This window comes from Cervus elaphus, chromosome 24 (assembly GCF_910594005.1).
Source record: "Cervus elaphus chromosome 24, mCerEla1.1, whole genome shotgun sequence".
NCBI classification, from domain to species: Eukaryota; Metazoa; Chordata; class Mammalia; order Artiodactyla; family Cervidae; genus Cervus; species Cervus elaphus.
The window spans coordinates 24,319,137-24,344,455 of record NC_057838.1 but is presented as its reverse complement, the minus strand read 5'-3'; the positions used below and the strand labels follow the sequence as shown (position 1 = coordinate 24,344,455).

General features: G+C 51.9%; 1 protein-coding gene across 4 annotated transcripts in view; it reads right to left on the bottom strand.

Annotated features, from left to right (window-relative positions):
* Positions 1 to 1,060: 1,060 nt before the first annotated feature.
* Positions 1,061 to 25,319, bottom strand: part of ACVR2B (activin A receptor type 2B) — a 35,328-nt gene continuing 11,069 nt past the window's right edge. For all 4 annotated transcript variants that reach the window (XM_043885602.1, XM_043885600.1, XM_043885601.1 and 1 more), the window contains exons 2-11: positions 15,386 to 15,593; positions 15,031 to 15,140; positions 14,725 to 14,876; positions 14,493 to 14,636; positions 13,830 to 13,973; positions 13,390 to 13,538; positions 11,700 to 11,814; positions 10,935 to 11,073; positions 10,715 to 10,845; positions 1,061 to 9,383 (exon numbers count right to left, since the gene is read on the bottom strand). In XM_043885602.1, coding sequence (XP_043741537.1) covers positions 9,189 to 9,383; positions 10,715 to 10,845; positions 10,935 to 11,073; positions 11,700 to 11,814; positions 13,390 to 13,538; positions 13,830 to 13,973; positions 14,493 to 14,636; positions 14,725 to 14,876; positions 15,031 to 15,140; positions 15,386 to 15,593 — 1,487 coding nt within the window. In that variant the 3' untranslated portion in view covers positions 1,061 to 9,188. The remainder of the gene's footprint in view (positions 9,384 to 10,714; positions 10,846 to 10,934; positions 11,074 to 11,699; positions 11,815 to 13,389; positions 13,539 to 13,829; positions 13,974 to 14,492; positions 14,637 to 14,724; positions 14,877 to 15,030; positions 15,141 to 15,385; positions 15,594 to 25,319) is intronic.

The following is a 25,319-nucleotide window of genomic DNA, read 5'->3' as shown; positions in this document are numbered from 1 at the left end:
AAGACTTTGCTACCCATCCTAAACCCAACACACACATTCTCCACTAAGTTATTAGATAAGTCTTAGGGTTTTCCATCTTTTCCTTACAAATAATACACACATTTAGAAGGAGCTGGTAAAACTGATATATTACGATGGCAAATGAGAGGTGACATCTATTGGTTCCAAAATTGGTCCTGCAAATGTACTCTGCTGTGTTCTTTAACTGTGTCTGTTGCATGCAGAAGCTCTTTTCACAAGAACTGACATCAAACTCAATATAAGTTGAATTTACAGTACTGTATGAAGTTATTCAGATTCAAGGACAAATGTGGAAAAATGTTAACACATGGAAAATTTGGCCTTTGATGCTACCATAAATATGTCAAATTCATAAGCAGATTCTTTTTGTACAGTTGAAAAATGGCATCGTGTGGATTTGTGGTATGGAACTGAAATCTCCAAGTATGTTTCTCATCTGCGGTAACCCTCACCCCCCCAATTCTCAAGTACCACCCAATTTGCTTTTGCATTTTTACAGAATTCTTAAAAAAAAAAAAAATGGAGGGGGAAAGGAAAAAGACGCTGGCATCTTAACAAGTCTTCCCCTCCCAGGAGGTCGTCAGGCTCTCAGATGAGGTCTCCTAAGAATCTCTGCATGGTCACTGGCTCTCAGACGGCCTCTCGAAAATGACTTGGACACTTTCCAAATCAAACCCCAGCTGTTGCCTCATCCTTCCCACTCTCATCTATATCGTTGCTGGTAAAATTTCGATGAGTGCATTTTTCCCTTATGGAAAAATTATTTGGCGAAACATACACTTAACTTGTGGCAGTGCTCTGAGAAAACCTCAGTTAGACTGAAGTCCTTGCAGGGACTGAAGTCAGCGGCCCCTGCAGAGAGTAGAGACTGAACACTCTGAGGGCTGAGCTGGGACCCAGTGGGGACACGCTGACCCTGCTGTCCCACGGTCAGCAGGACTGGCCAGGCAGGCAGCCCACGCTCATAGGGCTGAGTTACCACTTTAATCTTGGTCTGCCATCTACGCCCCGGAGACGCAAATTCAGATGTGGTGACTGCTGGTTAATTAAACTTTCTGAACTGGTTTAAAAAAAAAAAAAAAAAAAACGCTCTTTAAAAATATATATATATATATATTTAAAATACATCCAAATGACAAACAGCCATAACCCGCAAGGCCTAATTTCACAGCAACGTATGCTACAGACATCTTCCCAAAATGCACTGTGGTGGATGGTGGGGGTTCGATCCTGCCATTTAAGGGAATGTTCTACACTTGAGCTTTAGCTACTGGACGAGTGTTACAAAGAGCTCATTTTCAGAACTCATTTGTGAACAAGGCCAACCAACTGAATCATTTTGCCTATTTAGACACGAGAATACTGAAAATGGCAGAATTCAGAGTGGAACACGGGAAGCACCGTTCAGATGACACTCAAGACCCATCCCACCACAGGGCCGTGAAGAGCTTGCCAGAAGCCCCTGTTTTTCAATCCTTGGGAAGGGTTTTACTTTAAAACAAACGAGTACCCATACTCGGCAGGGTTCCTGCGTGTGTGTGTGCGTGTGCGTGTGTGTATGCGTGAGTGTGCGTGTCGCAAGCCTGCAGTTTCGAGAGGACCCAGATGGTGACACTGTTCAACACGAGGTCTGAGGTAACTGGTTCTAACGCACCTGGAGCACAGAACTGCATCCAGACAATACAGCTGGGAAAAAGGAAAAAGGTGGGACTTCCGGTAGAAAAGACAAGTAGAAAAAAGCTTACAGCAGTTGCTTTTGGGGGGAGGCAGGTGACAAAAACAAAGGCACAACAGAATTACATTCCAAGACATGTGGCTGGAGGGCAGACAAATGTTCTCTGATGGGGAACAGGGTCGATTCCCAGAGTGCTCCTGGATCTGCCGGAACTCAATTCATTCAAGTATAAAAGGGGTGGCGTAAAACGGTCCTCTCAGCCAGACGGAAGAGAAGCGCAGCAGGCTTAACAGGACACATCAGAGACTCTCCTGACAACACCGTCCCAACCAGCGCACCTTGGAACCCAGCAGCTGAAGCCAGAGGGCCTTCAGTAACTGTGGATCCAGAGTATTAGCTACACGACTGACCTCTTAAACATCTGCATCAGAAAGGCTCACCCCAGTAACCATCCATTCTCTACCCAAAACCCAAAAGGCTACCATAAAGACCGCTGTCCACATCGCGGCAGTGATGCTGACCTTTGTAGGAAGAGCAGGGAAACCTTGTAGATGTGGGGAAGAGGCCCCGCTGGTACACGGTTCTGAGCCTCCTCCGCGGGCTCCAGGGTTGCTCGCTAGACTCCAGCGGCGAGCCAGCCCGGCCCCTTAAGAGAACACGGCGACCCGGGCAGCCCTCCATTTAATCCGATCGCGGGGTCCACACACCACACCCCTGCCTTCCCGAATGGAAACTTCTCTCCTGAAAACTGGATGATTTGGTCCGAGATCATTCGGTTTGGTAGATTTCCCCAATCACCGAATCCTCGTTTTACACATTTGTTGCCTGAATCTTGTTCGAGTCCCAAACCACCCCAATCTGCACCCCGGTACCATTTCTGTTCCCCGAAACCCTTCACACCACTACACCCATGAGAGTAACTTACAAAGGAATTATTCACCTCAGAACCCTTTGTTCAAAAGAAACCTCAGGAGGAAGCACGTATATCAAGCACACTGCAGGATCCTCTGGCCTCTCCCAGCCCCTCTCCCCGGCAGCCTGCCCCATGCAGACAGCTGCGGGTGGAGTTTCGGGCCAAACAAGACCCATCGGTGGACTGCAATCTGCCAGTGTATCAACGAGAAGTCGCAGGAGCACTCCGTGACAGCCCCACACCACTCACACTCCAGTGTACATTTATCTTGAAAGGTAAAGCTCACGACTCTGATTAAAAAATCATTCTTACTCAAACTCACTAGACTTTATAAAAATAATCTGTGGTATAAAACAATCTCCACACTGTGCAGAAGAAATCTGTTGGGTGATATAACTAAATATATATGTAGTGCTATAGATTTCTTAAAGTAAAATTTCAAGTGTCGTTATCTCTATTATATAACCTATTCTTTTATTTACAATGCTACCTAACAACATTCCAATGCAAACGTGATTGGGAGAATCCAGGACTGAGCCCGCGCCCAACCCACAGCAGAAATTCCCAGGGCTCAAGACAGGACTCCTCCATTTGCAAAAAAAAAGACCCATCCACATCTGCCTGAAAAACATGAGCTAATGGGTCCTACTTTTTGTAACTGTGAGCTTCAAAATGTAAACTTTGCAAGCGAAGGAAACGCTTTTCTGTGGATGTCCAGAAAAGCCCACGTTTGTAGAATCCACTGCATATACACACGTCTGTGTGTGTATTTCTCTAGTGTCCTGTAGTTGGCTTGCAGCAGTTCTCAGAATTGCCTAGGCCCCAGACAATCCAAAGACACTCCTGGAAAGGGCAGTGCAAAGCCCATCTCCACATGCTGGCATTTAGAGAATATGCGTTTTAATTCATGAGGAAAAAACACTTGTCTTATCGCTACGAGCTGCCATAGGAGCAAATAAAATCTCACTGGTTTTGGCACTACAGGGATACATGAGGATGACCATCACAAAGTCCTGCTTCATTCACACCTGAAGATACCGTCACAACAATGTAAAAGCTTGGTAAAAATTTTCAGTAGTGGTAAATCCTTTCAATTCAAAATTCTGTCCAAACCAAAGTTTACAGTGAACGCAAAATGAGTTTAAAATAAGAATATTCAAAATATCCCACTAGATAATCTGGACTTCTACTTGATGGCAATTTGTAGTTCTCCTGGACCCACTGCAGTCGTCCCTCTATGTGGAGGGTTGGGGCGTGGAGATCCAAAATCCACTGATGCAGAAACCTCTTGTATAAAATGGCGCACATTTGAAATCACCTCCAGATTACTTATAATACCTAATACAATAAAATACTATGTAAAGAATTGTAAAGACAATGTAAGTACTATGTAAAGAGCTGCCAGTAAGTGGCAAATTCAAGTTTTGATTTTTGGAACTTTCTGTAATTCTTTTCCCCCAAATATTTTTGATTCGAGGTTGGATGAACCCAAGAATGAGGAACCCATGGATGCGGAGGGCCGACTAATTGTTTTTCAAGTGTAGCTGAGTCACATGAATTAATTTCCAAGGGAAGGGTGCATTTTAAACTTCCATTTATTTTTGCTACAAAACTAAATCCTCTTAAAAAAAAAACTTCCCCAAGCCTCCTAAAGGTCTGGGATACATTCACAGGTGGATTGCTGGTTGCAAATTAACTGTCAGGAAGAACATGCCTATAACCCTGAATTCATTGTTTACAAATCTAGACTAAGAAGAAAAACAAATAGTTCATCAACTGAATTACTGGGCCAGTTTCTTTGCCTAAAACCTAACTCCTGCTTGAGACCTAAACTCATCATTAGTAGGCTGAGCACATTAGCTGCTGCGTGTTTCACTAGTTCAGCTTTTGTAAACAGCCAGTAACCAGAAAGGCCGCCTCATCTCCTTTTCTTTTTTGGCCGCTTGCCCTGAACCGAAAGGGTAGGCAGTGGGATGGGGTGGGAGGTGGGGGGCAGTCAGTCAGTTCTCTGTGCTTCTTGAAGAGTGTGGTCTGAGGCAGGCCTGGCCACCTCTCCAAAGATTCAGAAATAGCTGGGACAGACAAACTGAGTTAAGTCCTGGAAAACGCTTTCCAATTTAGGTGTTTTTCTAGTAAGCCAAGTTCTCCGGAATAACGCCTGGCTGTTCAACTTCTAGTATGCATTCTCAGTCACATGCCACTCTTTGTGACCCACAGACTACAGCCCACTGGGCTCCTGTGTCCATGGAATTTTCCAGGCAAGAATCCTGGAGTGGGTTGCCATTTCCTCCTCCAGGGGATCTTCCCAACCCAGGGACTGAACCCACGTCTCTTGCACTGCAGGCAGATTCTTTACGCCTGGGCCACCTGGGAAGCCCCTTAACTTCTAGTACCAATTCTAAAAACTTATGTACGCATGCTCACTATATTACTTTAAAAAAACATGAAATCCTTGTACTGCCAACAGATGCTGGGAACTTCACATTGTATTCTCGAAGACGCAGAATTCCATTTGCAAGAGGGCCGTCTAGTCCTCCCACCCCAATGGAACAGCCCCCTCCCTGGCCTCGTGGTTCGGAGTACCGGGGCCACGGGCTGGGGCGCTCTGAGCCACACACAACATATGGTGGACCCTCGATACACGGCTCGGCCCGCCACGAAGGAAACATCACACACGCAGCCCCAGCACCCAAAGAGGAGCAGAAGGCGGCCAGCGGGAGAGAAAGGAGACAGAGAAGAACCGCAGGATCCCCTGCTCAGCTCCCTAAGGCGCGACAGGACCAGCCACGACAGGAGGGTCAGCCTGGTCCCTCGGGGCAGGGGGAGAACCACCTCGGGGGCCTGGAGAAGACAAATTTTCCCTTGGCTGAGAAGGCAAGAGTGGGCGGCTCAAGCATCCTGAAGCTGTCCGAGGCTACACAAGGTCCCTCTTCTTCTGGACACATGCCGCCCCATCCAGGCAGGATGCAGTCTGCGTCAGAAGCAGCTGGCACGCGTAAGGAAGCCTCCCCAGCAGGGCTGACCCCTTGGGGCCCCTCCTGAGCCAAGAGAACAAGGAGGCCATCTGAACACCAGGCTGACGGCGCATACCCCACTGCCACAGGGCCGAGTCTCCCTTCCTCCTCAGGCGCTGTCCATGGCCCTCACACCCCAAGTAATTCAACCAGAGGACTCCTGGGAGGGACCGACGGCCCCAGGATGTGCTAACGACCATGCCAACGCCCTCCCGTGGCCTGTGATGAAGCATCCTCTGCGGGACACTGGGACCCAGCGGCCTCTGTCCCCGCGTGTCTGCTCCCTCCCCTGCTCACTCCTGGGTCTCTCTGGCTCAGGAGACCTCCCCACGAGTGACCAAGGAGAACACTCTCTCCACAGCCAGGAGCCTGCCTGGACAACGACACACTCGGCGGGAAGGGGCAGGGATCCTGGGCCACTTCTGTCCTCTGACTTGGCCACCCTCCTATCCTGAACGGGGCAGGGACAATGAGACCAGGCTCCACGGCTCCCAGTCTTCCACAGAGCTTGGAGGGAGAGAGAAAAAAAGGTAGGCATGATATGAGCTCCCTGGAAATGGAGGGTGCGTGAAACATCTGTGGAGATGAGCCCAGGCTGAGCCCCACAACCCCATCGGCACAAGCCGGAGACCCGGACTGCTGATGCCCCAGAGGATACGTGAGGGCAAACATGACTACCAGAGGCAGAAGGCACCCCCAGGCCCCAGCGGCATGTGGGGAGAGAGATGCCCACCTTCTCCCCGCCACAAGCACGGTCAGGGACCCTCGGCACAGCACACGTGTGCCACCAGAAGCCCTCTGCCAAGACACACACCACGGGGGCCAATTCCCGACACCTCACTCTGGTGCCACGGCCCCAAGGAAGCAACAGTGGCCGGGCACAGGGTCGGCAAAGGGGCCCTGTCCCTGCCTCGGCCTCAAGGCCCGCCCTGAAGGTCCCACAGCAGGCAAAACTGCTCTCAGGGGAATCAAGCCAGCACACAAAAGAAAAGCTGCCCAGAGGAAATCTAAAACCAAACAGAGGCTGGGGCTTAGTGTTCCCCGCGGGATAGGATCAGGGATCCGATCATTCCTGTCGGAAATCAGCTACACTTCTTAGGGGTTTATTTGTTTCTTCTGAGGGTTGAAAAGTCGAGATGCCCAGCACTGCCTAAGTAAGGACAAAGCTGGAGAAACCAGATATGGCACTTTTCAATAAATATTTTAAAGCTTCTGAAAGAAATAAGTGGAAAAGAAAAGCAACTGCTGTAAGGCCTGTTTTGCTGTTAAAAATCATTCCGAGGGAAGAAAAATACCACAGCACAAAATAGTTTAAAAAAGAAAAGGAAGAAGGGATAGACAAATAACTTACTAAAAAATACAAAAACCTGCCCCTGGAGCCACCCTGGCCAGCTCACATTTTGACCCATGAAGCAAAGCTCGCCTCCCACCGCACTCCGTGTCCAAACATGCAGAGCAGGACGCAGCCTGGGGGGCCCAGAGCCCCCGCCACCCGGCCCGGCCGTCACAGGGCGGCCCGCGCAGCGAGGCTCCAGAGGCCTGCCGGTCAGTTCCCCTCTCGCCACCGCGGATTTGCTTAAGAAATTAAGTCTCAAGTAAAATTACCTCATGGGGGTCTAAAGGCCACAGTTTTCCCAGGTTAAAGTGGGGTCGCCTGTCATTCTGAACAATGACCTCTCAAGTCAAGGGAAACAGCGGAACCTCCAAAAAACTCAGGAGCAGGCGCCCCCCTTCTCACTCCAGTCAACCTCTCCCCATCGCCCACCAACTCGCCTACCCTCAAGGTGAAGAGATCCAGTTTTCCAAATAAAATGGTCTAAAGCAATGGGAAGGAAACGCCTTCACAAATAAGAGTGATGAATGCCCAGACTCGGCCCAGACAGCCAACCTACAGTGGATGACAATTATTTACAAGGGGACGTTATCAACGAAAAACGGGAGCACTCCCTAGAAGACTCACAACTTTTTTTCTTTTTCTCTATTTCTTTTAAACTTTCTTGTCATAAAAGCCAACTTACATTAAAATATACTTACTACGAGACAACACAACTAATAAAATATATAATAAAACTTACACAAGTAGAAAATTCTGAGGTATTTCTGGTTTGAGGTGGTCTGTGGTCGTGAAGTTTTAATTCTTTTACTTTTCAAAATTTAAACCTCGGAAGCCACATAGCAAAGCGTTTGTGTGGATGTGTGTGTTTTGTTTTGTTTTTTTTTAATTTGCATGTTTCATAAATTAAAAAAAATACTCAAAAGGTTGAAACAGCAGCATTAGGAACATTTGACTGACGAGAGCAAGGTTATGGCAAAACAGAGAAACGGTTTTTTCGAATATGCACCTCTTGTAAGGGGGTCTGGAGAAAGCTGTGTCCACGAGCTACATTAAGGGACAGTAATGTCACCGCCCAGGGCAGAGCCAGCGCCGCAGGACTCCGGCTCTCCAGAGAGTCAGGCCTTGGCCAGGCCGGACCCAGGAAATCCTCTCGCCCCGGCTGTGCAGGGCGCCCCCCTGTGGCCATTTCCCTGAACTGCTCCAGGAGGAAACTGTATTTCAACTTTTCCCCCATTATAGATATTTACAGTACAATGTCTCATGAAGACTGTACTCACTAAACCGTGATGATTTCTACCCTTGCTAAACCTTAAAATCAGGGCAGAAAAAAATGTTGTGTCCTATGCCCAAGCCCAAGAGAGTGGAAAAAAAACTGGACAGGGCAAACAGATGGGCCACAGCCACACCTGATTTCAGACTTTCTCCAAACCCCGCTCTTGCCGTTCATGCTCGGCCTCCAGGCGCTCCTTCCCCTCGATTCCGGGTTACCTGAGAAGTAGTCTCATAGCAAAGGATGTTGCTCCGAATGTGCCCGAGTCCAGTGTAGCTCTGCTCCAGAACCCACCCCCAGCTCCGTCCTCCCCTCCAGTCCAAACCATCCTCATCCTCAGCCCAGTTTTTCCTCGGTCAGGACAACACCCGTTAATCCGTGAAAAGACACGCCTGCTGTTTCTTAAACTCACTGTCTAAAAAGGGAGAAAAACACAGAAAAGGTGAGGCGGGAGGGGGACAAGGGCAGAGGGAAACTCCTCGTATGAGGAAGATGTGTTCTTATGTAACAGTCTTCAAAGGTTCCTCTAGGTAGAGTTTGCAGCATTAAGTTTCCTAAGACAGGATGGGTTTCTTTGTGTCACAGGTTCTGAGACAACAAACAAAGAGAAAGCGGGGAAAAATGGACCCCGGAGGGCGGGAGGCGGCCGAGGCTCTTCAGCATGGCGCTGGTTCTGCATTCACAGCTCAGCACCTCAACGCCTGCTGACGTGTCCGCTGTTTGCGATACAGTAGAGCAATGTGCTGGTAAAAACTGATCCAATCCAAAAAATAATATTAATAATAATAATTATAATAATTATAATAATAATAAAAAGTCAAGGTAAAATAGCAGCTGCATTTTATGTGTTTGTTGGTATTATGGGATTTCCAAAACAAAACACAACTTTTTTTTTGTTTTTTTTTTTTTCCTTTCCTCTTCAGATCTACTGAGTCTGGAGATCCACTCGCGTCCTGGGCTTAGATGCTCGACTCCTTCGGGGGCAGGTCCACGTTGGTGACAGAGGTCACCAGGGAGACAAGACAGTCCGAGGTAGTGCCGTTGACCGACCTCCGGATCAGGGACACGCGCTCCTCCACGCAGCCCGCGGACAGGCGAGCCTCCGCGTCGTGGTCCCAGCACTCCTCGATGGTCACGCAGAGCTGGGCCAGGCCCTGCATGCCGGTGGGAGAGGAAACACATGCCTTTGCTGGTGGCCCTCAGCAAGGACAGGCCAACCAGACGGTGTTCCCGAGGACAGAGCCCACAGGCCCGTCCACAGGGGTCCGGGGGAAGCTCCCCTGCTAGCAGTCAGCATCCTGAGCCCACGGCCTCCCCCACAGCCCCCAGGAAAGGGCCACTGAACCTCAATACTCAACGAGGGAATCCAGGGCCCCACGGGGCTGCCTGCCTTGGAGTAGTGACACTGCAACAAAATCTTCGGCAAACCCCAAGTCACATAGGGGTCCAGTGTGCAGTTACAGTGCAGACAGAGGGGGCTTCATCCCACCCTTTTCTCCACGGCCCCCAGAACCTCCCGAGTCCAGGGAACCTGGCCTGACACCCTGTGCTGGAACCAACTGCGTGCAGCCGGGAAAGGCCGCAAGATGAGCAAAGAGCCCACCCACATCCAGGAACAATCCAGCCTGCTTGGCACTAGGCCACGCTCAGACCTCTCTGGACCTGCTCACATCAGGGAACTGGACTGGCAACCGCAGTATCTCTGCCCTGAGAGACTGAAAGTCTGACGCAGAAGGTAAGGCCCAACTTCCCTCTCCCTGTGCCTACATTTTCTGTTTGCAGTCCTGGGTTTCACGGAGCAAGCAGCATGGCAGCAGAACCTGGCCTCCACGGCTCAACCCCTGACCGTGTGGGAAGAGGGCTAGCCCCCAGTGATGTCCTTCTGAATCAACCCCAGGGTACCAGGGAGAAGAATTCAACGGCGCTCAAGGCAAATGTCCTTCCAAGAAATGGGAACAGTTACACAGCTGGGGTCTTTTGTGCACGTCCCCAGACTGGAGGGGCCCAGATACCACGGAGCTCAGCCCAGACCCAAGAAATTGATGAGGGCAGGGGAAAGCGATTACTTCATCAGCACTAAGCCATATGAAACACTTAAATGATCGGTGCCCTGCCCAGCGAGGTACAGCAACTCCTTAAATCTAATACTACCCTGAGGAGACAAGAGCTCAGAGAAATCAAGCAATTTGCTTGATGTCACCCAGCTACTGATGACAGATCCAGGATTTCCGTCCCATGTGTCAGGTCCCATCACTCTCTGGGGTCAAAACCAGAGCCGCCGCCTTGGAGAGCACTAACCCACAGACACCCTGCTGGTGGAAGGGAGGGAATGCAGCGGGGGGAGGCGGGGACGGTCCTGCGGCCTGAGCGGCCCTGCCGCACCGCACGGCTGGGTGAAGCTCCTCTCCTGGCCGTCAGCATCCCGCGCCAACAGCCTCCCCCGCGGCCCCGAGGAGGCTGTCCCTGCCCCCTACCGACCCCTCACCGGGTGTGTCAGCCAGTGATCCTTGATGGCGGGCCGCATCTTCTTGTGCACCACCACCTCCTGCAGCTCCTCCAGTGACGGGTGCTGGCCGATCTCCTCCTCAAAAGGCAGCATGTACTCATCCACAGGTCCTGGAGGAGAAGGTGAGTCCCGGGGGTCACCCGAGTGCCCCACTCCTCCCCCAGCACGCCAGCACACTCGGGGCGCCTGCCCTGCTCACCGTCGGCAGCTTTGCAGCGGGACACGAGCTCCCACAGCACCAGCCCCATGGCGTACATGTCGATGCGCAGAAAGGCGTCTCTCTGGAAGTTGATGGCTCCCTCGAGCACCTCGGGGGCCATGTACCGCCGCGTGCCCACCTGCGTGAGGACAGGGGAGCGGCTGTGGTCACTGAGCATGCACAGCTGCACTCACAGGACATGAGAGCTACATCACGTGTGCACAGCAGGGCCATCGACAGTGACCGCTGTCCCCGGTGGTCGTGGGGGCCTCCAAGGGGCACGATGCAATGACTGAAGTACCGTTCCGGACAGTAGTAATCGACCACAGAACTGCTGCCTCTTTACTCCCTCAACACCACAAGGGGCTCCACAGATAACACGTATTTTACTGAGACTGACACCAAAATCAGAAGGGGGAGAATAGTTCCAAATATTAACAGCAGTTGTTTTAGAATGATCCGCTCAGGTTTAACTTTAGGTTACTTTGTCTCTAGGTTTTTGATTTGGATTCTTAATATACACTTATCTATTATATTATTTTTACCTTTTTTAATAATTACAACTGAAAGAGGGGAGGGAGATCTGTTTCTCGCTGACTGGCGCAGGAAGCCATGCCCCCTCCAGGCCTCACCCCACTGGTGAAGCAAGAGCGCCGCCCCTGGGGCTCTCGGGAAACTCTGGGCCCACGGGGTGACCCCTGTCCCCGGCCAGCTAACACCAGAGCGGCAGCGTCCAACCCCACCTTCTACCCCGAGGCTCGTCACCTGCCCGTGAGTGTCCCCCGGAGGTTTCCCTGGCTCAAACCGAACAGCCAGGCCAAAGTCAGCCAGCACAGCAGTGAGATCACTCTTCAGCAATACATTCTTGCTCTTAAAGTCCCTGTGGAGACAGTGGACTGAGACGGAGCCGAACCTGTGGTCCGATCGGCCCTGCTCCTGCCTTCCCACCTGGACTTCCAGAGCCCTAAGCCGGGGCCCATCCCACCCTGTGGGGAGCGGGGTCTGCACCAGGTGGAGTTCCACGAAGCCACACGGGCGGGCAGCTTGAGGACACTCCCCTCCGTCGGCATGAGAATCCCTGGCTGCACTTCCACCAGAGCTGTCAAAGCAATGCCAACCCCCGTCCAGTCCCCAGCATCAAAGGCCGGCCCTCACATTCTCAGAGGGTTTGCGGAGGGGCACTGCAGCTGGGGATGTGAGTTTCCTGGCCAGAATTTACACCGTCTGGGATGTGAGTGAGAAGAGAAGTTTCAACAAATGTGCCTGATTCTGAGCAGGCCGCAGGGCAGAGGTCCCCAACCCCCACGATCTAACACCTGATGATCTGGGGTGGAGCCAATATAGTAACAACAAAAATAAAGTACACCGTAAATAACATGTTTAAATCAACCTTTTAAACCACCCTCACCCCAGTCCGTAGAAAAACTGTCTTCCACAAAACTGGTCCCTGCTGCCAGAAAGGTTGGGGACTGCGGCCCCAGAGGTTCGAGCCGCTCTGGAGGTGGCGGAGTGGGTGCTGGGGTTGCACTCAGCCCTGCCTTTCCCTAGCCGGTCCTCAACTTCCTCATGCCTGTCTCAGCCTTACTGTGAGGACTAAACTGATGGACAAATGCTTAGGGCCATCCCTGGCACACTTACTATGCACTAGTGTTAGGCTGGACCCTATGGAAGAGTCAACATTCAACTGTGTTTGACCTACGAAAATGGTAATTTCATACAGTCCACACCCTATGTCATTAATGTTATTCCCATTGGGGCCCTTCAGCTTTGAACCCCAGAATCTGAGACTCCCTCACAGTCAGGGAACCACACTAAACTAAGTCCTCTTTTCTGTGCTGCTGTTCTTCACCTGTAAGAAGGGCTGGGAAAAACAGTACTTATCTCACAGAGCAGTTACGAGGCTTAAATGACTTGGCATCTCGGAGTGTTTAGAGGAGTGCCTGCCACTGTGATGAGAAGGTAACCAGACAGACTGGCTCTCAAAGCACCATCCAAGGACGCCAGAGAATCCCCGAGACTGTTTCAGGGGATCTGCAAGGTTAACACTCCTTTCATAATAATCCATTATGTGCCTTTCTTAAAGCTCATTCTCCCAGGACTACAGAGTTTTCCAGAGGCTACATACACATGTCCTCGCTCTGAGTGAATTAACAGGATATGTATGCTCTAATACAGCAAGGATCAACACACAGAACTCCAACCAGGGACAGAGTCGGCACTTCCTTCTGTGGCCACTGGAGGGCACCAGAGAACCAGCTTGCAGGACCACAGCCTGAGCGGACAAGGGGGGAAGACGCGGGAAGGGCCTGGTGGGCCGGGTTTTGTGTGGCTGCCTCTGACACACCACAGAGCAGCCAGGCGTGTTTATGAGGCTGAGACCCCCCGGGCCCCGCTCTCACCCTCCAGCCCTCTCTGCGGCCCAGGCCGAGAAAAGAGAGCGACTGCTAGCCGGTACCTGTGGGCGATAGACGGCTTGTGGCCCTCGCCCCGGCACCAGGGCACGTCCTCGTGCAGGTAGGAGAGGCCTCTGGACATGGTCTCCGCCACGTGACACAGCTCGCTCCACGTGACTATGTTCCCCTTGAGGTAATCCGTGAGGGAGCCCTAAGGAGACAGCGCAGGCTCTGCAGGCGGGCAGGACCCCGCCCCGCCCCGGAGGGCCATACCCGTGGGCCAGGTGGCTGAGCTCCCCCCGGGAGGCTGGCACCGACAAGGCCAGGAGGGCTTGGGAAGCGGGTGGTGTCAGACAGGGATAATCATGAAGTCACTACTCCTGTTTGCAAAAGCTGATCCCAGGGAGAGGCGTTCTTCCTGCAGACCCTCGTGTCCACACCCACCCACGGTGGGGCCCACAGTCACCTCCCGGGGGAGCAGGGTCCACGGGGCGAGGCTCACCTTGTCGTGGAAGGCCGTGATGAGCCACAGCTCCACCTCCAGGTTGGAGCCGCGCTTCTCCGCGGCAATGAACTGCAGCAGGTTCTCATGCTTCATGCCAGGCGTGCTGAAGATCTCCCGTTCACTCTGCCACGACTGCTTGTCCTGAAGCAGGGGGGCGCGGCTGAACCCCACCGCAGCCACACCTCCTGGCGGCTTCCCACCCGCTCCCAACCTCAGCCTGTCAGGGGGCAGAGCAGGACTGAGCCGGACCAAGGACCACAGGCCAGCGGTGAGCCCTGAGATCACCGCGGCCAGCACCAGGTTTACAGCAGGGGGGCAGAGAGGTCCGTAGTGACAGAAATGAGTGGCCCAGGACCACCCAGCCAACGAGAAGCAGAGCAGGCCTGCTTGTGCCAAGTGTCCTGGGCAATGGCTCCATTAGCCTGATGTCCAGGGCCTCTAAGCAGAACCTGCTGTCAAAGCAAAACCCTCAAAACCAGGGTGGACTGAGGTTCTGCAAATCAAGGTTTCGCAAAGCCCTACCCTAGGCCCACCGTAAACGCTGCCACTGCAATGGGCCCATTCCTCTCGCACCCCGCTTGCACAGGGTACGGACTGCTCTTGGGCAGGAGGGCTCAGGCCCCAGCCAGACGACCAGACCCCCCACAGGCAGACACGCACCTGGAGTGGGAAGATCTTGACAGCCACGAAGTCGTTCATGAGCTGCGCCTTCCAGACACAACCAAAGCGCCCCCGAGCCTTGATCTCCAGCAGTTGCAGCGGCTTCAGGCCCACCAGAGGCGACGGGGGTGGAGGTCCAGGGTCCTGGGGAGATCGAGGGCTTAACAGGATCTGGCCTTAATAGGATCTACCCCGCCCCGCCCCGCCCCGCCCCGAGCCAGCCCCATCTCACCTCATGGATGTCCACATGGCCATAGGGGGGCTTGCGATGTCGGTACATCCAGAAGGCCAGCAGGACAATGAGGGAGAGGCCCCCGATGGGCAGCAGCGAGTAGGCCAGCACAGTGAGCAGGGTGGGGGCTGGCGGCGGTGGCTCGTACGTGACTGGGGGACACACGGAGCCCAGCGTCATACAGTCTGCCTACCTGCACACCTCCAGGGCCAGACCAGAGACCCCTGCAGCCACTCCCTACCCCAAGCAGGAGCCGAGCATCGGGGGGCCAAAGCCAGCCCACATCTGCTCCCCCCACGCCCTCACCTTCTGGGCCGCCCGCCTCGGGCAGGTGGGTGAAGCGCTCGTTGCAGAAGTTGCCTTCGCAGCAGCAGAAGTACACCTGGGGGTTCTCCTCGGTGGCCACGCACTCCTGCCTGGAGGCACGGTTTCCCATCCACAACTCGGCTGAGGGACAGACTCCCCAGGGCGGCCCAGCAAACCCCTCCCCACAGACAGAGATCCCTATGGGGAACTGTGGAGGCTGGGCTCCCCGGAAGCGGGACCCAGGGTCAGGAGAGGGATCCAAGGGTGGACGCCCTCCTCCAGCATCACTGGGGACCTCAAAACCCGGGAGGGCTGGGAGCTGGCGAGAGCCCGTGTGGACTCGGGGCTCCGGCACCTGTCGTAGCAGTTGAAGTCGTCCAGCCAGCAGCCCTTCTTGACAAGCTCGATGGTGCCCGAGCTGTTGCGCCAGGAGGCGTAGCAGTGCAGCCGCTTGTCCTGCTCGCCCTCGCAGCGCTCCAGGCCGCTCTGGTTGGTGCGCTCCAGCTCCCAGTTGGCGTTGTAGTAGATGCACTCCCGCGTCTCGGCCTCCCCGCGCCCGGAACCTGCTCCCGGGAGAGGGAGCTGCTGCTGAGCCGCCCCGGGCCGTGGGGTGGAGGAGGAGGGGCGGGCTCAGACTGGCAGCCGGGGGCACAGGGAGGGCTCCGCCAACACGGGGGCTCTGGGGTGCCGCCCTGCACCGCAGCAGGGGCCCTCGACCCCAGGCATGTCAGAATCGCCGTGTGTGTTCGAGTGGGGCAGGAGGGTGATGCTAGACATGTCTACTCCTGGGCCCAGCCCAGACCCCTCCAACTGGAGCGGGGGCCCGATCTGTGTTTTTAACCTCCCTCTTTGTCCCAGGTGGTTCTGTGCAAAACTCGGGGACCACTTCGGAGAAACTAGGCGTGCAGCTTCCTGTCCATGTCTCTGTCTTGTCTCAGAGCATCTCTGCCAGTGGGAGGCGGGGCTGAGGGAATGGGGTGGACCTAGGAGACCAAATGCTGTGGCAGGGCCCAGGCTGGTGCCAACGATGCCCACACACCCCCCTCCCCCTGCCCACCTGCAGCAGCATCGGTGGCCGCATACTCTGCGAAACCCCCGATCCAGAGGGCACACGGGACCCACTGCATCCATGGCAGCAAATCTAGTGGGAGTCCTCAGAGACTGGTGACCTATGGGCCAGACCTGCAAGCCGGGCTACAGATGAGGTGCTGGGCACAACCCCACCTTCCTTCCCCCGACTACAGCACACAACATTGCCAGGCTCTTGAATATGCTCGGCTTCCAGGCATCACACAAGTTACTACCTCTGGCCGCAAGACGTTCCCCACTTTCTCCTTTAAATGTTGGCACTTCTCTCTCCCTGGAGGCCAGGCCAATTACCCTCCACTTCCACAGGCCTTTGCACTTCTTCCATCACCTCATTTATCCCCCGTGACTAATTGCCTCTTGCTGTTTAAAGGGTTATTCCAGACATTCAAAAAGTATAAAAAAAATGCAACCAAAGATAATCCCCCCAGAGACAATAACATAATAAACACTCATATAAGAAACAAAACATTACAAATGCGCTTGATGATTGCTTCTTAAACGTCAGGCTTCCCCCACAGGACTGCAAAGCTGATACTTTGACAGCAGAAACCTTGAACTGTCTTGAGTGCTAAAACCAGGTCCAGACACAGGCTGGAAAGATGGGCAGAGGCGCCGAAGGAAGGACGGACCAATAATCAGACAGAAGGACATAGTCCTCTCCACGCTGGAGTTGGATTGTCAAGGGAGGGGAAAACGAGGGATGGCCGCAGCCTGCAGCCCTAGGGTCCACCTCCGCTCAGACAACAAGCCTCCACGCCCCGTACAAAGCTGGGAGCCCGAACAAGAGAAGTCACCAGACAGCAGGAGCGTCCCTTGGCCCAGCTCCTCTCTCCAGGCTGCTGACCAGGCGGGGACCCCTCTGGCCACTACTGTGAGCAGGCCCATGCCAGCAGGGCTGGGAACTCCGAATCTCAAGGCTGCAGGTAAGACCTGGGGCTCAGGATGTCCACAGACCCGCACCTGACAAGAGCCTCCTACACGTGCATGCGTGCTAAGTCGCTGAGTGTGTTTGATTCTTTGTGACCCCATGGACTGCAGCCTGCCGGGCTCCTCTGTCCCAAGAACACTGGAGAGGGTTGCCATGCCCTCCTCTAGGGGATCTTCCTGACCCAGGGATGGAACTCACGTCTCCAGCGCCTCCCGCACCAGCAGGCGGTCCCTTACTACTAGCGCCACCCGGGGAACCCCACACACCAACTGAGAAAAAGGGGCCTCGACCCCACTCAGGTCCTGGTTCAGACGCCTCCCGGCAAGCGCCCCAGCCACCTCGTGCCTCTGTTTCCCCACTCGTGTGAAGGGGATGCTAACGAACCCACTTCCTTGGCTGTCCCAAGAATGACTTGAGTTACTGAATTTTAAGTGAGAACAATGCCTGGCCCCATCACTGTTATATTAGTCAGACCCCTCCCCACGACCAACGCCATTTCATCACAGCACAAGCCCCCCGCCCCGTCAGGCTGGGGGGTGCACACCGACACCTGCAAGAGCTTTGTACTCAGAGCCCCCGGAGGCCCCAGGCCCCACCACTCCCAGACTCTGCTGCCAGCTGGAGAGGAATCCCCCTCCTCCCTCCTCCCTGGCACTCCTCCTGCACACACTCAGCTATTTATAGCCTCTGGCAACACTCCAACCGCAAGGCCGCCTCCGCCTTTTAATAGACACAGGGCTCCTGCCCACACTCACACAGCCGGGGCCCCTACACAGGAGGCTCCCCCAGCCCCCGCCCACTCACCCATCCCGGCAGGAGAAGCAGCTGTGCCCCCACTTGCTGCCTCAGAGCCCAGAGGGGCACCTCCCCCGAAGACATGAGAGTAAGGGGTTCATTTTACCCCGAGCACCAGCCAACCCAAGCACTAGCCTCTCAAGGAAACAGGCATACAAGCACGAGGCGGTCCTTATGCTCCAAGGGGTCTAAACCCCAGTGGGCAGACACCCCTGCTGCTCCCCAAGCTCCCAGTCCGGGCGAGACATGGAAAGCCCAATCCTGGACACAAAGAACCTCCCAAAGAAAGAGTACACGCAGATTCCACTCAGAACCCACAAGCTGAGAGCAGGATGAACCTGAACAGAGGGGCTCTGACACGCAAGGTCTGTTTCCCAGGCCAGCTGGCCTTGGATGCACCCAACTTGCACCTGGGGAGACAAGGGGGAAATCCAATGGGGAGAGCGCGGGCTGGAGGCCTGAGGCAGATCTTGGAGGTAGGGGGTGCAGCCGGAGCTGCCACGCCTCCCCTGGGGTCCCCCAGGCTCTGGGTCTGGGGAACATTCAGCTCAGCCAGCAGCTCTCAGAGGTACCACAGACCCCAGGAGCCAGCCGGCCGCTGCACTCTGCCCTTGGTTCCTGAGGCTCCCTCAACAGCCCCGCCTCCCTGTGGGCGCAATCCCCCTACACTGTAGAGGGGTGAGAATGGGATGCCAGCCAGCACCCACCCACCTCAGGCCCCCTGCACCAGCTCACCACCGCCGGGCTCCCTGCAGGAGCCACCAGAGAGGCGGCCAGGTGAGGCAAGCCCAGCCTTCCCCCGCGTCGTCCAGCCTCCAGGTCTGCGCAGAGACGAGAGGCACCCCCCCCACCACCACACAAGCGCACGGGGGCCAGGCTCCCTTCCCTGGAGGCCGTGCTCTGGGCTCCCCTCTCCCTGCCCCGTCGGAGGGACCTGCCCTTAGCTGAGCGCCTGCTGTCACCGCAGGCCCCTCCAGAGCAGCCAACGAGGGCCCCGAAGGTGGGGGCGCCCAGCGACAATGCCCGGATCTGAGTTTGTGACTCCGCCTCCCCGGGTCCACACAGGATGCTCTTCACCATCTTCCCCACGACCAGAGTAGGATGGCTGGTGTGTGAGGGATAAAGGGAACCTAAGTGGAGGTGAGGAGGAGGGCTGGAGCATCAGACACGCGCACACATGTGTGCACGCTCTGTGCAATGACACACACTCACAAGAGGCAGAAGAGAGTCCCAAACTGGACTACGTCTGTCTCTGAACTTCTCCCACTCAAGAGAATAACTCTACCCAAGATACTTACTAAGTGTCAAAACCAGGTTTTGAGCCCAGGGCCGCCTCACTGTGGAGTACGTACCCTCTTCACCTGCTCTGCGACCCCTCTACGCTCAGGGTTAGAGAACAGCTCACTGTACGGCCTGACCACAACCTCCGGTCCATCCTCCTGTCGGACCTTTAGGTCATTTCCAACATTTGCTGATATAAGCCCTGCCGCCGTGGACCCCTCCCGGGGTCCTCTCCTGTGCATTTTCTCATGAGCGGGGATACACCACAGGTTAGAGGTCAGAGATGGGGGGACACAGGGATGAGCATCTCCAACTCCTGGACACAGTCACACTGTTCCCCCACGTGGATGTACCACTGTACGTGCCCAAGAGACTCCAGCCCCACTGAGCCACACCCTCAGCCCCTGCGATGTGCTAACCCGGTCAGGGTGAAACCGGACGTCATGGTTGTGATCCCCATCTCCTAACTGCTTGTGAGAATGGTCGTGCGTGTGTTTGTCAGCCCCTTCTGAAAACTGCCTGTTCACATCCTTTCCCATTTTTCCGCTGGGCTGCTTCTCCTTCGGGTTATAGAATTTTTTTATATATTCCAATAAAACTTTTCTTACTACAAAATAACCCCGTTCATTTGTTTGCTTGCTCCTTGCCAGAAAGCCTACTTTAATTGACACTGACACAGCTATATGACATTTCTTGTAGTTAGTATTTTCCCAATTTATCTTTATCCAACTCGTACTTCAAATCTTTCTGTACCTTTTTTATCCAAACTCAATCTAATACTGTCTTTGATCTAAAATTGAATCCTGGGTCCAGGAAGATTCCATATGCTGCAGAGCAACTAAGCCCGTACACCAGAACTACTGAAGCTACACGCTCTAGAGCCCGTGCTTCATGACAAGAGAAGCCACCGCAATGAGAGGTCCGCACACTGCAACTGGAGTAGACCCCACCTGCCACAACTAGAGAACGCCTGTGCCCGGCAACGAAGACCCAGCATGGCCAAAAGAAGCCCCAGAATCCAGGCCCATTACAAGGGCCACTGTGTTCAAGAAAACTGCAGATATCAAGGGAACATTTCATGCAAGGATGGGCACAATTGAAGGAGAGAAATGGTAAGGACCTAACAGAAGCAGAAGAGATTAAGAAGAGGTGGCAAGAATACACAGAAGAATAAAACAAAAAAAGGCCTAATGACACAGACAACCACAATGGTGTGATCACTCACCTAGAGCCGGACAGCCTCAAGTGGGCCTCAGGAAATGCTAGTACGAACAAAGCTGGTGGAGGTGATGAAATTCTAGCTGAGCTATTTCAAATCCTAAAAGATGATGCTGTTGAAGTGCTGCACTTACTATGTCAGCAAAATTGGAAAACTCAGCAGTGGCCACAGGACACTCCATTTCCAAAGGGCAGTGCCAAACAACGTCCAATCTACCGCACAACTGCGCTTGTTTCACATGCTAGCAAGGTCCTGCTCAAAATCCTTCGAACTAGGCTTCAGCAGTATGTCACCTGACAACTTCCAGATGTGCAAGTTGAATTTAGAAAAGGCAGAAGAACTAGAAATCAAACTGTCAACATCTGTTGGATCATAGAGAAAGCAAGAGAATTCCAAAGAGAATTCCAGAAAAACATCTGCTTCATTGACTATGCTAAAGTCTTTGAATCACAACAAACTGTGGAAAATTCTTAAAAGAGATGGGAATAACAGACCACCTTATCTGTCTCCTGAGAAACCTATATGCAGATCAAGAAGCAACAGTTAGAACCGGACGTGGAACAACAGACTGGTTCAAAACTGGGAAAGGAGTACAACACCTGTATATTGTCACCCTGCTTATTTAACTTATATGCAGAGTACATCATGTGAAATGCTGGGCTGGATGAATCTCAAGCTGGAATCAAGGTTGCTGGCAGAAGTATCAACAACCTCAGCTATGCAGATGATATATCACTCTAATGGCAGAAAGTGAAGAAGAACTAAGCAGCCTCTTAATGAAGGTGAAAGAGGAGTGGAAAAGCTGGCTTAAAACTCAACATTCAAGAAATGAAGATCATAGAATCCGTTTCCATCACTTCATGGCAAATAGAAGGTGAAAAAGTAGAATCAGTGACAGATTTTATTTTCTTGGGCTCCAAATCACTACAGACAGTGACTGCAGCCATAAAATTAAAAGATGCTTGCTCCTTGGAAGGAAAGCTACGACAAACCAAGACAACGTATTAAAAAGTAGAGATATCACTTTGCTGACAAAGGTCTGTATAGTCCAAACTATGGTTTCTCCCACAGTCATGTACAGATGTGAGAGCAGGACCATAAAGAAGGCTAAGTGCCAAAGAACTGATGCTTTCCAACTGTGGTGCTGGAGAAGTCCCTTTGATTGCAAGGAGATCAAACCAGCCAATCCTAAAGGAAATCAACCCTGAATATCCATTGGAAAGTCTGATCCTAACGCTGAGGCTCCAACACTTTGGCCACCTGATGTGAAGAGCTGCCTCACAGGAAAAGACCCTGATGCTGGGAATGATTAAAGGCAGGAGGAGAAGGGAGCAACAAAGGATTAGATAGCTGGATGGCACTACCAACTCAATGGACATGAGTTTGGGCAAATTCCAAGAGATAGTGAAGGACAGGGAAGCCTAGCGTGCAGTCCACGGGGCTGCAAAGAGTCGGACACAGCTTGGCGACTGAACAACAACATTTAAATTTGTTTTTTCTCTACTGTTACCACCTTTAGATTATCTTTTTAGATCCCATTATTTCAGGGACTTCCCTAGCAGTCCAGTGGCCAAGACTACTTGCTCCCAGTGCAGGGGGACTAGGTCTGATCCCTGGTCAGGGAATTAGATCCTACATGCCGCAACTAAAAATCCCAAGTGCCGCAACTAACACCTGGCCCAGCCAAATAGATGTATGCTTTAAATTCCATTATTTCAGCCACTTCTGGTGTGGAAGTAATGCACCCTATTTCCATTCCATTATAGGTGAACCTTTAAGTTTTAACATGTACATTTATGCTAAAAGCCGAAAGTTAATCAACATCTCTGCTATCCCTCATTGGAACTCGCTGTTCTAATTACCTCCGTCTAACCTACATTAAATTAGTTTAACATAATATTTGTGTTCCACGTGTAATCGATTGTTCATCTTCTTATCTGCCTCCCAAAGCAGATGATATTTGGGTTTTACACAGCCAGCATCTCCTTCTCAGTCCATACATTCCTCTGTCTGTCTGCACGCCCATTCATTCTGGAACTCCACTCGTCCTTCCAGGACCACTGTCCTTCCCACAGAACACCTTCCTTCAGTACAGATCTTTGGATAAAGAAGCCTTGGTTTATCTCTCCGAAAATGTCATTTTGTTCTTTTTCCTAACTGACAGTTTAGAAGAACACAAACTTAGGTTGAGTTATTTTCTCTCACCATCTTGAAGGTATTATTCCACTGTGTTTAACTTTGTAGATATTCTGTCTTTTCCCTCTGGTTGCTTTCTTAGATCTGCTTCTTGCAATTTCACTAAAGAGCCATACGTTTAAATTTATTTGTACTGCTCAGAGGCATGGGCTTATGCAGTTATGTGCTAAGTCGCTTCAGTTGTATCCCCATGGACTGCAGCCTGCCAGGCTCCTCTGTCTGTGAGATTCTCCAGGCAAGAATACTGCAGTGAGCTGCCATACTGCTCAGCAGAATGGCTTTTAATCTGATGCTTCACATCTTTCATTGACTCTGAAAAATTCTTTGCTGTTGTTGCTCAGCCGCTAAGTCGTGCCCAACTCTGTGACCCCATGAACTGCAGCACACAAGGCTTCCCCGTCCTTCTCTATCTCCCAGAGTTTGCTCAAACGCATGTCCACTGAGTCAGTGATGCCATCCAACCAGCTCATCCTCTGTTGCCCCCTTTTCCTCCTGCCCTCAATCATTCCCAGCATCAGGGTCTTTTCCAAAGAGTTGGCTCTTCCTATCAGGTGGCCAAAGTATTGGAGCTTCAACATCAGTCCTTCCAGTGAATATTTAGGGTTGATTTCCTTTAGGATGGACTGGTTGAATCTCCTTGCTGTCCAAGGGACTCTTAAGAATGTTCTCCAACACCACAGTTTGAAAGCATCAATTCTTCAGCGCTCAGCGTTCTTTATGGTCCAACTCTCACATCCATGAGTACTGAAACACCACAGCTTAGACTATATGGACCTTTGTCAGCAAAGTGATGTCTCTGCTTTTTAATATGCTGTCAAGGTATGTCACAGTTTTTCTTCCAACAAGCAAGAGTCTTTTAATTTTGTGGCTGCAATCACCGTCTGTAGTGATTTTGGAGCCCAAGAAAATAAAATCTGTCACTGTTTCCACTTCTCCCGCATCTATTTATATCTCCCTGTTCTATGTTCTGACATTCCTATTACAAGCATCAGACCATCAGATCAGTCTCTTAACTCTGCTTTCATATTTTTCAAATCTGTGTCTAAACACCATTATAGATAATTCCACAGATCCAACTTCCAATTAATTAATTCTCTCTTTAGCTGGATCTAATTTGCTATTCAGTTCTAATTAATTTATAAATTCAATTAATCTATTTTTTTATTTCGACAAGTTCTCCTTAAAAAAAAAAAAAAACTTCTTGGTCAATTTTGATACTTCCATTCCTTGTCATACTTCCAAATCTCTAGCTTATATAAACTCCATAACTTAACTTCCTGAACATCTATTTATCCCACTTGTTACTTTTGATGATTTCACTCATGGAATCTTGTTTCCCTGTGTGTTTTGGAATTTTGGAATCTGTTTTTGGATACAGAACTTATGTTCAGTGGCGGCCTTTTCTGTGGGAATAAAAAGTGAAGCCAAGTTTGAGGGGGCAAACTTCCAGAAATAATTTATATTTTTGCTTCTGCCAAATTCTCTAGGACATTACCAATCTGGAATCACTGTAATTATTCAACTTCAGGTTCCCAGGAAACACAGATGGTATAAACTTCAACTCCAAGCTCATGGAAGCACACAGATCTATGGTTACAAATTCTCAAGTGAAACTACCCACCTCCCCAGAAATCAACAATTTATCTATTCCCTTTATCAGCAAAAGAATGTTCCCTCTGGCCCATACTTTCACTGAATGAATAACCCTGCAGAAGTCTTATCATGTGAGAGCCTCAGTCTCAGTTCCACATCTTATCTCCTGTGCCTCACACTCTGCTACTAAACCCACATCTTTAAAATATGGAGAGAGGCAAAGTCCCTCAGGAAAAAGCAGCTTTAGCCAGTGAAAGGGTACAGCTCTAGTTTCCAGCCCACTCTTGCTTCTCCCTTTTTTTATACATGCAATTATGCACATACATTTTAAAAGGATATTCGCTATACATTATCCAGGACTTCCATGTGTCTTGTGTAATGAGGTTTTTTGGCTGTTCTGTTCACTATTATCGCCAGAAATGGAAGTTCAGGAGCAATTTTCAAGGGTGACAAGAGGAGCTCTACCAGCCTGCAAGCTGAGTCGCTTCAGTCGAGCCTGCCAGGCTCCTCTGTCCACAAAATTCTCCAGGCAAGAACACTGGAGTGTGCTGCCATGCCCTCCTCCACGGGATCTTCCCCACCCAGAGATGGAACCCAAATCTCTTACGTTCCCTGCACTGACAGGCAGGCTCTTTACTACTAGTGCCAGCAGAACAAGAAATGAAGCTAGGTCACCTCGAGTCACATTCAACTTCGACTTTGTAAACGATTCCCTAACACCACCCAGAGAACAAGGTGGGGTGGGGGGGGGGGTGGTTTCCCTGGTGGCTCAGTGGTAAAGAATCCACCTGCCAATGCAGGAGACAAGGGTTCAGTCCCTGATCAGGAAACACCTCACATGCCACGGAGCAAGTAAGCTGGTGCAACACAACCACTCAGCCTGTGCTCTGGAGCCTGGAAGCCACAACTACTGTAGCCGGTGCACTCTGGAGCCCCTGCTCCACAGGAGAAGCCACCACAGTGAGAAGCCCGAGCAGCTCAACTGGAGAGCAGCCCCTGCACTCCGCAGCTAGAGAAAAGCCCGAGCAGCAACGGAGACGCAGCCCAGCCAAAACTAAAATAAGCAATTAAAAAAAAAAACAAGGGTCCAGGACCATTCTCCAAAACACTTGCCTTTCTCCAGAGTCCATCATTCCTGAAGGACACTGGCAAGACAGCTTGTAGATAAAAGGTCAAGGATTATACACA